The sequence below is a fragment of the Hetaerina americana genome, unplaced genomic scaffold, assembly GCF_022747635.1.
Source record: "Hetaerina americana unplaced genomic scaffold, ioHetAmer1.1.p SCAF_3, whole genome shotgun sequence".
In the NCBI taxonomy this organism is placed as follows: domain Eukaryota; kingdom Metazoa; phylum Arthropoda; class Insecta; order Odonata; family Calopterygidae; genus Hetaerina; species Hetaerina americana.
The window spans coordinates 43,474,525-43,488,371 of record NW_027286874.1 but is presented as its reverse complement, the minus strand read 5'-3'; the positions used below and the strand labels follow the sequence as shown (position 1 = coordinate 43,488,371).

Here is a 13,847-nt window from a genome sequence, read left to right as displayed (position 1 = left end):
CTTTCACTTCTTTTGAAATAATTTGAAGATACCTAACAGTGTTTTAGGATAATTCCATCTCTTTTATGTGGAATTTCTCATTTCTTGCATGCAGTTTTGTGTACACTTGTTCAAAACCTGCTTAATTCATAGCTTAAAATTGCTCTTCAACCCTAGCTCAACTGTTACTAAGGTTGAATTAAAATTGAAAAATGCAAAATTCACAAATTCAGCTAGGGAAATTTCTTTCCCAATATGACTTGTGATTTCCCGAGGCATTAGCTGAGTGTGAACCACAGCCTTCAGTTTTATAGACTTTCAGTTACTAAACTGTTCTACTATTTGAGATACTTAGCTACTTGCCATGGTTTCACAAAGAAGAAAAAGCCAGCAAAATCCAAACAAATAGTAATTTAAGGTAGTGTAACTTTCTACAGACTTGATTTTAGCCTTGTTTAACTTGTAGGTGATTAATGATATCAATATTTTAGAGAGTGATGACAGTTGCAATAAAATTATATGTTTCCATTATCAGAATTATTAAACTGTTTAGTTTCAGGCTTAACTTTGTGGAAACTGTTCATATTAGAGAGCAATGATATTTAACACTTGTGATTTCCGCGATACAATTTTAATCATATGACCTGATTTTTGACATTTTGTGTAATCTTCATCTAAAATAGTGCAACAGAATAATATTCATCAAAAAAGTATAGTGGAAATTGCAAGTGTAAAATAACATTGTTCGGCGATCAGACAAAATGTTTTCCAGCAATATGACAATTTTTGGGCCTCATCAGCTTTAGTATTATTCCTTTTATGAAAAATTCCAGTTTTACATAGATTAATTTTTCCACTATGTAGATCTTTCTTCTAGATTTTCCAAATATTTTCTCTTATCTATATGTATTTCGAACATGCTTCCAAGCTATTTAGATACCTTCAAAATATAATTTTTATCATGCATTTTGAGAAATTGATTTATTTATTACTTTCAGTGTTATCTGCCAAGAAGTTAGTATGATGGCATATGAAATGAAAATTTCAAGTTGTATTTTAAACAGACAACTTTTTTTTATAAAAGATAGAATTAAAAATCATTGTTTTTGTAATATTTGATGGCTTAAGTTCAATATAAATTTGCTAAATGTTGTAGATAAGCATTTGATCTATTGTTTAGCAATTGAAATAATTCAGGCTGTGCATTCAGGTATTCTGTTCCTGCATGAAAGTGTGTATTGCATGAAAATTAATAAGCTAATAGAAATTATTTTTCTTACAAGAGGAAATAAAGTAAACAATAAGACATATCATAGTCCGAACATAAACAACTCTTTCCTTATCACGTTTACACTGCATAAGCATACATTTTAAACTACTCTAACACAAATCATGCAAACTAATAGAATTTCATCTCACGAATTCCACTCTTTCTCCACTCATATTTTTACCACCATTTTAATTTGGTATGGATTTTATTGTAAGAAAATTAATTATATATTCCCAGAATATTATCATCTAATCCAATCCCAAAGTATTTTATCAAATTTTCATTTAAAGAATATTCATTTATATTATCTTATTCAACATTTATTTCAATGCACAAATACAACAGTGCTACAAATACATTGAATTGTATTTGCTTTCAAAAAATATTTGCTCTTAAGTTTACATTGTTGATAACAATATTCAGTGCAGTGAAACCTCTCTTTTATGCTTTTTTTGAGGGACAAAGGAAAAATTTATGGAACAGAAAAGTATGAAGTTAGGGAAGTAATTGGCTGTTCCAAGAAACAAATGGTCTTTCAAGGTGGTTCTTCTGTTATCTCAAGTATATGTCTGTTTCACCAAAATATAAGGTAGTTGTATGACATTTACAGAAACGTAAAGGCATGTCAATGGATTGAAAATTTCATGTAGGTCGCCAATGTAATTTATGAATTGCCACGCAAATATTGCTGAATTTTTTTTAAATATTGGGTTATTTCAATCCTAGTGGAATTTTTCTCATTATATGAACTGGTAACCACGCTTATATGAATCACATATATTAGTAAACAAACATGCTAACTGCAATGTTAGTTGATGGTTATTTTATTAGAATCATCTGTGAAACTAAGTCTGTAAAATTTTTGGACCACTAGCATGTCCAAAAACAGACATCAAAATATCGTTATTTCTATGGTGTTATATAAAATTACACTGGCAGGTAATCTGCTGATTAAGACATTGGCCAGGAGATTTTATGTAAAAAAATTACATGTTAATTAATAAATCATTGACTTTATGTTTTAAAGAGTGACACAAGATATAATAAAACATCTTATTTTAGCATTTTCCAATCGAAATATTGAAAAGTGACTATTTTAGTCTGGTATAATTCCACATGTGATTATCACTAGAGCTTGCGTTGCATTTACTCATGTCTTATAAAAATAACTTGCTGAATTTAAGATGTGCTCAAAATTGATGAAGCATTTGGAGTTGCATATTTTTCTTCTTGCCACAGAATGAAAGAATATTTGGATATCGTGTCTCTATTGATTGAATAAGATAGTGTTCTTATGAGTAACTGACTAGTACAGTGATGGATGAACTTCCTTAAGGTGATACAAGATGCTAGCCTTGCTGATTTTACCTCATGTTTAAGTTCTCTTTTGAAACCCTAGAATTTGTGAGATGGTGCATTGAAAGAAAAATCTCTTATCTGCACTAAAAATTCCTGAAATTATATCATCATACAATTTTTCCTGCCAGTTAAACTAACCTCAGATAATTTTCAAGAAAATATTTTCCCTCTGTTGGTGTATGTTGGTATGTAAGTCTTTAAAAGTATATTAAGTTTGTAATCTGCTTAAATGCTTAGCCCTGCTGCTTTCATAGCATATTAATGACATTTATGGTATTCAACTCTGTTGTGGAAATCAATTTTTTGACAATTATATATTCAGTTATTAATTTATGTACATTGCTTGGCAAATCGCTTCTAATTAATGCATTCATTTTGTATTTTAAAGTTTTAAAATAGCACTTTTAGTGATGTATGATTAAAAAAATATCTCAGATGGAATTATTGGTTGCCATATTCCATTTGTAAATATTATTGGCGTTAAATCACAAAGTAACATTGTTTACTTATGAAATCAAATCAGATTTGTGTCCGTTCATTTTGTCATATCTTATTTGAAACATGCCTTAGTAGTTTGCCATTTTTGGCATAAATTGGGGAAGTTACAAATTTCAGAAGTGTAACTGGATAATATTTGATGATATAGTGGACTTGCATTAGTATGTTCATTGTTAGTACATTTCTGTCATTAGCACATCCAATCCATCAGGCCCCAGCTCTAGACCATGTAGATAATTATCATAAAGAGATTTTAGTCGCTTCTTTTGTATGTTCAATGAAAGAACAATGTTAAAATTTGTCCATATATAAGTAGGACAACCATTGGTAAAATCGGCAAAATTGTATCTTAAAAGATCCTTAATTAAAATGATCAAAATTACTTCAAATAATATTTTGTTAAAGTGTTTTTGAGAAATTATTGTAGTAACTACATAAAGTGTAGTAAGTTATGTTCATCAACATTTGAACACCCTATTTTATTTTTATGATCTCATCTCAACACTCATTTATAATAATTTTTGGTTTGAGAAATTTGTTGTTTGTGTCAACAAAATAGATTGAGTTGAAGTATTTTATGTTAATAGAAGCAAGGCAAATACATTAATATCAAACTGGTACATTAGTGGTTACAGATAAATTTCGACTGAATTGAATGAAAATCTTCACAGAAAAGTAACTTACAGTAACAGTAGAGAATTTACCCTACAGGCATTATAACACTGTAAATGTTTCAGTATGGTAATATTTCATTTTTGTTTAATTTTAAATATAAACACAGGGCTTTGGAAAGTTTTGTTGTTCCTTTAAAGTGCCTGTCAATTCCAAATGTGTGATTCCAATGTAAATAGTAGTTAGTGATGTTTTTTGAACATCTACTGAATTTTTTCACTATTATTTTGAATACTACAAGGGCGATTCAAAAAGTAAGGTCTCCAATTGTTTTTTCATGGAAAATCAAATTTATTCTCAACTTTGTGTACATGGGAGGAAAGGATGAGAATTTAGCTATTTTTCTACATGGTCGCCTTGACGATCCATCACTTTTTGCATCCTTGTAACCAGAACCAGCAGTCTTATTTCCTATTCCCAAAAGTGAAATCCTCCCCCAAAGGAAACCACTATCAGACCCTAGAAGAAGTCAAAGAGGCTTGCATGCATACCCTTAAGCAACTTTCGGCTTCCACCTACCAGGGAGCCTTTGAGTCATAGAAAAACCTAACGTCTAACGTTAGACTAATGTCCGTCAATGATCAAGGGATGTACATGAAATAATTTTGAGGCATTGCAGCAATATCTGAAATAAACCTATTCTTCCTAAAATTTCCCCGATACTTTTTATAAAAACATTGTACAGTCAGACTTTGAGGTCCATTGTTAATGTACTAATAAAAGTCCACTGTATTCTAATTTCTCAAAGAAAACATTATTAAATGATGAGCAAACATTACCTAGGTGTAAAAGCAAGGTTTCACTGTCTTTTCTTTTATTTTCATTCCATTTTCACCAATTCTTTCCAAACAACATAATTTCAGAAACATTTCAGCTTCATTGCCCCTGTGGTTATCTGGAGGGAGGATCCTTTATCTAGTTGCTTCATCTTCCTCGATTTTAAAACAGACATGCACAGGACGAGCCACCAGAGAAGCAAAGTCACATGCTTGACCTTTTGGATGTTAACCTTGGTAGTATGACTCCGCCAACCGTCCAGCAGCCGCAGCATCATGCATCCAGTGGCCTGCATGGTCTGAGTGGTGCTGTACCTGCTGTCAGCCTTGATCCTTGGGGAATGCCCACAGCTGCAGTACCTCCTCCTCCAGTGGCACATCCTCCATCACATCAGAGGGTCCTGCAGCATCCATCACCTCTTGGATCACCTGTAGCCAGACCGCAGGTAACCAGTGATGATATTTTAGATTTACTACTTGTAGTAGGGCAGTGAATACTGAGTAAACGCTACTACTTTAAAACATGTGATAATGAAGCAAGGAAAAGCATTTGTATGGAGATATGTTTCTTAAAATATTAAAAAAATATTTATTTTTTAAACAGTGATGCCTATACTATGTTAACTTAAATAATGATTTGCTTAAGCAATTCTCATTTGTATTTTTTGTTAACTTATCTAGATGGTAATTGTATAATAGTACAGGTAAAAATTAATCACTCTAGCACAGCTATCCTCTGTAAACATCCTCCAGTTGTCAGGTCATCAATTAGGGCAGGTTGCTTTGAAAATCATTGGTGTTGAAGGTAAGGTCTTGAGACAGTTTCAGACCAATTCAAAATTTTAAATTTGCTGTTGACTCCATGAAAAGATTGCCCTAATATGTACATATTTTTTTCAATTTTTTAAATATTCAAAGCATATAACTCTTTTGATGATGTTATCCACAAAATAACGTTAATTGATGGTTTTCGTAGTGTCAAATAATTGCACAAAAGTAATCCAGAGATAGTATAATGAAAAGATGTCTGTAATTTAATTTAGCTCCGTATTCAAAAAGCTAGAATAAAGTAATGCAACAGAGTAAAAGGAAGAAGATATATTAATTTGTACACTGTTATGAATGTATCAAGCATGAAAATATGATGAATATCATATCCATAGCCATCCATCCTTAGCCAGCAAGGCACCTAAAAAACTTAAGTTCTACAATGAAAATATAAAAGAAAATTAGTTAATGGTATGTGATAAAATTACCATTGATAACTTCAATAAAAACTGGATTGAAGCTAGAATTGAAAGGGTTTGCTGTTTTGAGCACCAGGATAAATCCAAGGAACTGACGTAGTTTTGGAAAACATTTGGCACTTGACATTCAAGTGAATTTTCATCCTGCTAAAAAAACATGTTGTGTTTAGGTTAAAAAAAATGAGGACATTCGTGAAGAAAGTAGCTTCAAATGTGTTGATTTGCATGTATTAGACTCTCAAGTTATCTTGGGTGAAAGGGAAAGCATCATTCTCAATGTAAATCCCAGTTAATCAATTAATATATTCTCCATACAAAAAATATATACATGCACTGCAGAGTTTAGTTTGTGGTGGCTTTAAAATGGATGGTGAAACCTTGTAGTATAAGCGTGATCTGTTCCGCGACCTATCTTGTAGAACGAAACACTCTTTAATTAATCATTTTTTCAATATAAGGTAATTTAAGATACATTTATGCATTCCATGCTGAAAAAAATAATTTTTGTATAAATTTTATTCAAAGAAAATTGTATAGAGTTAATTTAGGATCATCTTTTATGTTCACCTTTTCTTCTACGAAAGGCTTTCCACTGTAATTTGTTCATTATCCAAAATTCAATGCATAGCTCGGACCACTTTTCGTTGATCACCCTCTTCAAGACCAAATTAGTAATTAGCAACAATAAACTATATGAGCAGTAACATGATAAAAGTGCAAATGCAATATGCAATAAAAATTTCTAATTATATCATTGTTAAAACTAATTCTCTGGTGTTTCACCATGCTCTTTGGAATATGTAAGGTTTGCCTGCATCTTCATATATCTGCGATACATCAATTTTTTTATGTATATCAATCTAATGCCAAATATCAATGAGGCTGAACTCGTTGTTGAAATGAAAAACGATTGTGATATTCATCCACATTGCCAAGTGTATTGCTGGATGTTGGTTAACTTTTCAAAATGGATAGTGGAAAATGTTTGGTGACCGACAGTTATTTATACTTCTGTAAAATATGCAAAACATATCACATTTCATTTCTAAAGTTAATGATCACCTTTCTGCAAAATAAGAAAAGTTTTGACTGTCCAAAGTTCCTGTTCTTTGCTCACAGCAGCAAAATGTAATGAATGAGCAAAAAGCCTAATTTTTCCCTACTATTCATCTAGGGTTTTTCAGTTGAGTGACTGATTTAACGAGTCAAAATTTTGGTGTATATTAAGTGAGAATTTGGAGAATACTACCTTGATCAAAAAGTTCCCGGAATAACCACCGTGTGGCGCTCCCATCGTTCCGATTTGAGTTCTGTTTTTTTTGTTAAATTGGTACATCTGTTGTTGATATTCCCTTTAAATCTTAGTGTCATAACTTGACATTTGCAAAAGTTACGTAGCCAAGAGTACATCTATCTCTGTGTGTGTTGGCGATTTTTTACAATTTCAGAAATGGATTTAGTGGCGCACGGACGTTGGAAATGTTGGAAAAGTGTTTTGGCAACGATTCTCTAAAAAAAACGGTCGTTTACCAGTGGCACGAGCGGTTCAGAAGTGGTCGTGAGTCAATCAAAGATGATGAACGCAGTGGCAGACCATCGACATCGAAAGTCGGTGAAAAAATTGATAAAGTAAAAGAAATGTTGGTCAATAACCGCAAATTAACCATCAGAGAAATAGCGGAGGACTTGAACATTGCCTATGGATCCGCCCAAGACATTGTGGTTAATGATTTGGGTTTCCGTCGTGTAGCAGCAAAGTTGGTGCCAAAAGACCTCAATTTCATGCAAAAAAGAGACCGTGTTGACATCGCAAAAGACATGATTTGCGAGGCTGAATCCGATCCCACATTCATCAAAAGGATCATTACTGGAGACGAGACGTGGGTTTATGAGTACGACACGCAATCCAGACATCAGGCAAGTGAATGGCGTTCACCAAATGAGCCGAGACCAAAAAAACCACGTCGTTTTCAGTCAAAAAAGAAGGCAATGCTGACGGTTTTCATGGATTACAACGGTGTAGTGCATCATGAATTTTTGCCAGAAGGCCAGACAGTAAACAAAGAGTATTATTTGGGCGTTATGAGACGTTTGCGTGAAGCAATTCGCCGAAAGAGACCAGAAATGTGGGCAGAAAACTCGTGGATTTTGCACCATGATAACGCACCGTCGCACAGTGCTATCATTATTCGTAATTTTTTGACGAAAAATGCAACAAATACCATCCAACAGCCACCGAATTCACCTGATTTGGCTCCCTGTGACTTCTTTCTGTTCAATCGAGTTAAAAAACCATTACGGGGAACGCGTTTTAGCAGCCGAGAGGAAGTAATGGAAAAATCGCAGGAAGCACTGATGGACATACCGAAAACCGAATATAAAAAATGTTTCGAGGATTGGATCAAGCGCTGGCATAAGTGTGTTGCAGTCGATGGGGATTACTTTGAAGGGGACAATATAGATTTAGATGAATAAACTTGTATTTTTAATTTTCTGAATAAATTCCGGGAAATTTTTGATCAAGGTAGTATATGGTCAAGTAATGTTGCAGTTTTACCATAGTTACTGAAAACAATACTTTAAGGCTTCAGGAAAACATCTTCGGTATAATTAATTGGTTTGGCAGAAACTTCAATTAAGCTTGCTAGATATAATTTTATTTATTAATTATTATGTATCAAGGAAGATAGGAGGGGATTGAGGAGGGTGGAAGAAGAAAGATTCAATGCAGTTTTCATGTAAATTACGTGGGTGCTGCTTTGGGTATTTGTGCATCAAGGTCATGTGGTAGATGGTGGAGTAAAAACCTTTACAAATGCATAACAAGTTAAATCAAAGATATTATTGTAAGCAAAAGCTCTCTTTTTCCATTTTGGTTCAATTCCAGCTGTTGGTTTAACTCTAGCCAACAAGATGTAAACTAGTTTAAAGTAAAAATGAATGTGCTGAAAAATATTATAATTATTGCATGAAGTTACTCTAGTATTTCTTGAGATTTGATTTACTTCGTTCCACACTTGTGTATCAAGTATATATTTTTTTATTTTTTAAAGAATTAATTGTATTCAAAAACTGAATTAAAATTTTTCTGAGAATAATATTAAAGTTTATTGTTGATTATTTATGGTTTTAAGTTAATGGTAGTTTTCTTTGTATGATTAAAATCAGTTATATTAAATTTCATTAGCTTAAAATATGTATGATTTGGATGCATAAAGGCAACTAAGGACTTGTTAAAAAATATAGTCTGTTCAGTGTGATAAAAGTAGAGGTCAAGCTGAATTTGAGTCCTTTTTATGTTTGTTTGTAAAGTTGTCAGATGTAATCATTAATTTTTTTTATATTTAGCAAAGTATTATTTATTTACTTCTTTTTACTGGCCATTACATTTGTTTAAATTTCTTTATTCCCATTTTCATCTTATGTTTTAATCCTTTGCCAAGACTCTGGACATCTCAAACCATAGTTGGAATGTTGTGGTAAGAAATTAATCATTGTTATTGCGAGTTACTGCTTTTTGGTTTGATTTAAAATTTCTTAATATCTGCTAGAGTGGAATATTTAGTGTGTGGGTGTGTGTGTGTGTGTGTGTGTTGGTTAACATATATAGATAGAATCCGTCGTCCAGTACTTTCTTAGCCAACTTGAAATGAGTGATGCCAGAAATGTAAAGTGTAAATGTGCTCCAGTGTTATTGTACAACCAGCTTTGTATTGATAACCCAAAATGGATGGACCCAGAAGTACCCGGCCTGATCTAAAGATGGCGGTAGTTGTTTCAAAATATCACTGTATTAGAAAGTATCCAATCTATAAATCATATGTTTCAAGTTTGAAGATGCCACGTTGTGTAGTATTTGTTTGGCAGCCATCAATACTGAACATTTTCAGAGAATTTGTGAAAATGAAGAATATTGGTCCTCGTAATGTGATACAATACTTTAATTTGAAAGACCTCAGCCCAACCAATATAAAAGCTGAACTAGATTTTACTCTGGGTGAGTCTGCTCCTTCATTTACCACAGTAAAATATTGGGTAGGAGAGTTAAAACGAGGCCATACGAGCTGTCAAGATGAGCATCGCATTGGTCAACCAAATTAATTGATGGCTCCAGAAACTCTGAAGAAAATCCACGAAGTGATACTGGATGATCGTTGACTGAAAGTTTGCGAGATAACAGACATAGTAGGCATTTCAAAACGTGCGGTACATTGCGTATTAACTGAAAATTTGGACATGAGAAAGCTGTGTGCAAGATGGGTGCCGCATTTGCTCAGACTTGAGTAAAACCAGTGTCGTGAAAATGTTTCAATTGAGTTTTTAGCAAAGTTTCACAGCAACAAAGCAGATTTTTTGTGCAGTTTCATAACCATGGATGATACATGGGTCTATTACTTCACACCTGAGGCAAAAGAACAATCAAAACAATGGATTCAAAAGGGAGAACTGGCTCCAAAGAAGGCAAACACCGTTTCATCTGCAGGCTAGGTCATGGTTTTGGTTTTTTGGGATGAGCGTGGGATAATTTTCATTGACATTCTTGAAAAAGGAAAAACTATCTACGGCCAGTAATATGCGAACTTATTGCAACGTTTGAGTGAAGAAATCAAGCAAAAGCGGCAGCATTTGGCTAAGAAGAAAGTGTTGTTTCATCAAGACAATGCACCAGCTAACAAATCCGTTAATGCAATGGTCAAAATTCATGAATTAAAGTTTGAATTGCTACCTCATATACCCTATTCGTCAGATTTAGCCCCCTCGCATTATTTTCTGTTCGCAAACTTAAAAAAATGGCTCGGTGGTCAAAGATTTTCCAACCATGAAGAAGTGATGTCGGCAGTTAATGGCTATTTTGAGGGGCAAGACAGTTCTTAATATGAAAAGGGTATCAAACTTATTGGACATCACTGGGGAAAGTTTATAGAGCTGAAAGGAGATTATGTTGAAAAATAAATACATTTTATTCCAAAATTTTTGTTTTCTCTGTTGGGTCGGGTACTTTTGGGATTACCCTCGTAGAATATTGTTATCTTATTCATCACAATTACTAATGTGAAAAATCTTTCTGATTTTATGTAATTTTAATTTGAATTGCACTATTTGAAGAAATGTCTTGTTTATCGTGGCCTTTTTGTTGTCCAACCCTCATACTGATTTCTTAAGAATTTTTCCTTTACTCCTCTTCAATGGATCAATTTTCCCTAGAGTGATGGGAATTGATGTTTTTGGATAACATAATAAGTTTGCAATGGAATGGAATGTGGTACTCTATGTCGGGAACAACAGTTTCACATATTTTAGCAGTTGCTGTAGTTTTCTTAGATGTGTTTTGAGTAGAAATAGCTGAGGTAATACTACTAAAAAAGTAACATCCCCAACTCTGGTGGTAACCATCATTTTAATGTGATTTCAAGATCTTTTTGAAAGAGATTTCCCATGCAATACTTTTATTCTTAAATTTATGTCAATGGAGGTAATCACTGTTTTGTTAAATGTAAAATTTAATTTTCAGAATGATCCTTGGAGTAGTAGCCCTGCAACTGGTTCAGCATCTACTTCCATTGTGGATCCATGGGCACCAGTGGATACTCCCACTCCTCCAGGTATTGACATTTGGAAAGTAATGTATTAATAAAGTGTAATTTTTCTGAAAGATTTGTAGAAGAGCTTTAATATTTGAATTTCACAATTACTGGTATTGATATCAAATTGACTCTTTTCAACCACACCCTTGTGTGGCTCACTCAGATTTTTGGGAAGGCATTCAGGGGAAAAATCTCAAATTTCAACTGAGAAAAAATATTTGTGTCATCACTAACTCGCCCTTTCTTAGCATATGCCGTTCCACTTAAATATTCGTTCATTCTATCTATTAGTTTAATGGATCTTCTCCTCATAACAAGACTTCCTCCAATATTTTTTCTACATATGTTGTTGACACATTATTGTTATGTATTTATATTGTTATATTTTGTATTGTTATCTGGGAATCCTTATATTGTCTAATTAGCCATTTACTGTGCAAAAATTGTGGTTTTCTTTGCCATTACACAGGTAATCATCATACCATTAATTTTTTTTCTGTTTTCCATTTTGTGCATTAGTGTTCTCTTAATATGGAGGAATTTTAGTCGGCATTAGTTACCGACGATTTTGCTGCAAATGTGTATCATGCAGTCATGTTTCATGTCCAAGTTCAGGAGTCACTTAAACAATGCTCTCGTGGAATTTGGTGAATGATAGTCATTATTTTTATATTTACATTAATGCTCAACCTTTCAGTTGCCCAAATTCCTTCTGTCTCTCAGAAAATCAGTTCTTTCTAAATTACTTGTACATTTATTTTGTATTGTATAGTGTATAAATCTTTGTATGATTTGCACTGCACCTAAAAATTTGGCATAATTTACAAAGTAAACTTTTTTGGATTTGAAAATATTTGCTTTTAACATGTCTAGAAAAAAGTGTTAAATATAAGCTTTTATCAATCACTTCAACTTTAAAAATGGCAGGCTGGTAGCAAAATCATATACACAGTCTTATCACATCCATTTGAATCAACACACACTGCATAATCAAATAAGTATCTATCCTTTTGGTACTCAGGCTATCCTTGTGTAATGATTGGAAAACGGACCAATTTTCCCTGACAAGCCACTCGGTTGTTATTTGTGCCAAGAAGTGCGGCAATTTTTTTCCTCCAGTTCTGTGCACAAATTTCCAGTACATATTTTGTTCATCCTAACATGCATTTTTCTATGAATACATACTTTTAGTAAAGGTTTGAATTGATTGAAATCATCTGATGGCAAAAGGTAATGGCAGCTAGATTAATAAACAGTATCAGAAAATTTTACTTCGTGACTCAAGTAATTTCTTTTGATTTCATTAGATATGAAGATGTACAAAAAATATTTATAATTGGTTGCTAGGATAATATAAAAAATTCTGGCATTGAAGTCCATCTTTGAACATCTGTATAGCTGCTTATAAAGGCAATTCCCACAAAAATTTCAAAAATCATTTTTGCCATAATTTCTGCATTATTCTCGGCTGGTTAATTTTTCCTTAAATACCTAAAATGTCATGTTATTCTCAATATTTGCATATTCAGCAATATCCACTTTCTTCTGAACAGAAGTTCTTACTTAATATTCTTGGTTGACATATGGCTATTCTTGTATACATTTTTCTCAAAACTTGTCAAATACAGCAGTGAATGATAATGTTGGTGGTGGCAAAATTTACATTTATAGTTTACCAAAGTTATATTGCTTTGCAAATTGACTTGAATTTTTCATTTAATTTTCTTTGTTAGCAAATAGTGCTTGATCATAACAATACTGGCTGACGTCACACTAAATTTGTGTAATTATTAGCATTTTTTAAAGGAAAGGAATTGATGTTAATGAGAATAAAACATTAAATGACACTAATGCTTTATTTAGGCGTGAAATTGAATTTTACATTTGTCTTCCACCAGTTGATCCGTGGAAGCCAGCTGAGCCTGCCCCTAGATCACTTGGAGGTACTCCCACTCCCTCTCAACCCAAGCCGCATCAAAGTCCGTGGTCTCCAACAGGAGGTGCAGACACATCAGAATACTACTCGGGAACCACGCCATCGCCGCTTGCATCCCCTGCGAGTAATGGGGCCGGTGCTCCTACACAAGGTGGAAATGAGCTGTTAGATGAGTTTGATGCAATTTACCAGAGAGAGAAACCTATCAACACCAATGGAGTTGTTAACAACAACAATAACAATAATGGTAAATAACAAAATGATCAATTTCAGCATTGTCCACTGTCCATTTCAAGTATTGTTTTGGGCCAAATTTGTGTTGCCACAGATTACATAATTAGTATTTTTGAACCGTGGTAGGAAAAAAGTTTTGATTCATAGGGCTGTTGAGAAAAGTATAGTGGAACCTCATACAACAAGCATTATTCATTCCACTATATTTCTCATACAGCATAACACTCGTTTATTGAAATAAATTTTTGCGTATAAACTAATTTATTAGTTATATGCTATTCTTCGCTTGTG

The 13,847-nt window shown here is 33.2% G+C and overlaps 1 protein-coding gene across 7 annotated transcripts in view; it reads left to right on the top strand.

Moving 5' to 3' along the window:
• lqf (epsin homolog lqf) overlaps positions 1-13,847 on the top strand; it is a 41,176-nt gene that overhangs the window by 20,815 nt on the left and 6,514 nt on the right. For 5 of the 7 annotated variants that reach the window (XM_071588846.1, XM_071588845.1, XM_071588844.1 and 2 more), the window contains 4 exons: positions 4,727-5,000; positions 9,245-9,280; positions 11,314-11,404; positions 13,285-13,569. In XM_071588846.1, the coding sequence (XP_071444947.1) occupies positions 4,727-5,000; positions 9,245-9,280; positions 11,314-11,404; positions 13,285-13,569 (686 nt within the window). The remainder of the gene's footprint in view (positions 1-4,726; positions 5,001-9,244; positions 9,281-11,313; positions 11,405-13,284; positions 13,570-13,847) is intronic. The other 2 variants (XM_071588849.1, XM_071588847.1) reach the window with 2 other exon arrangements.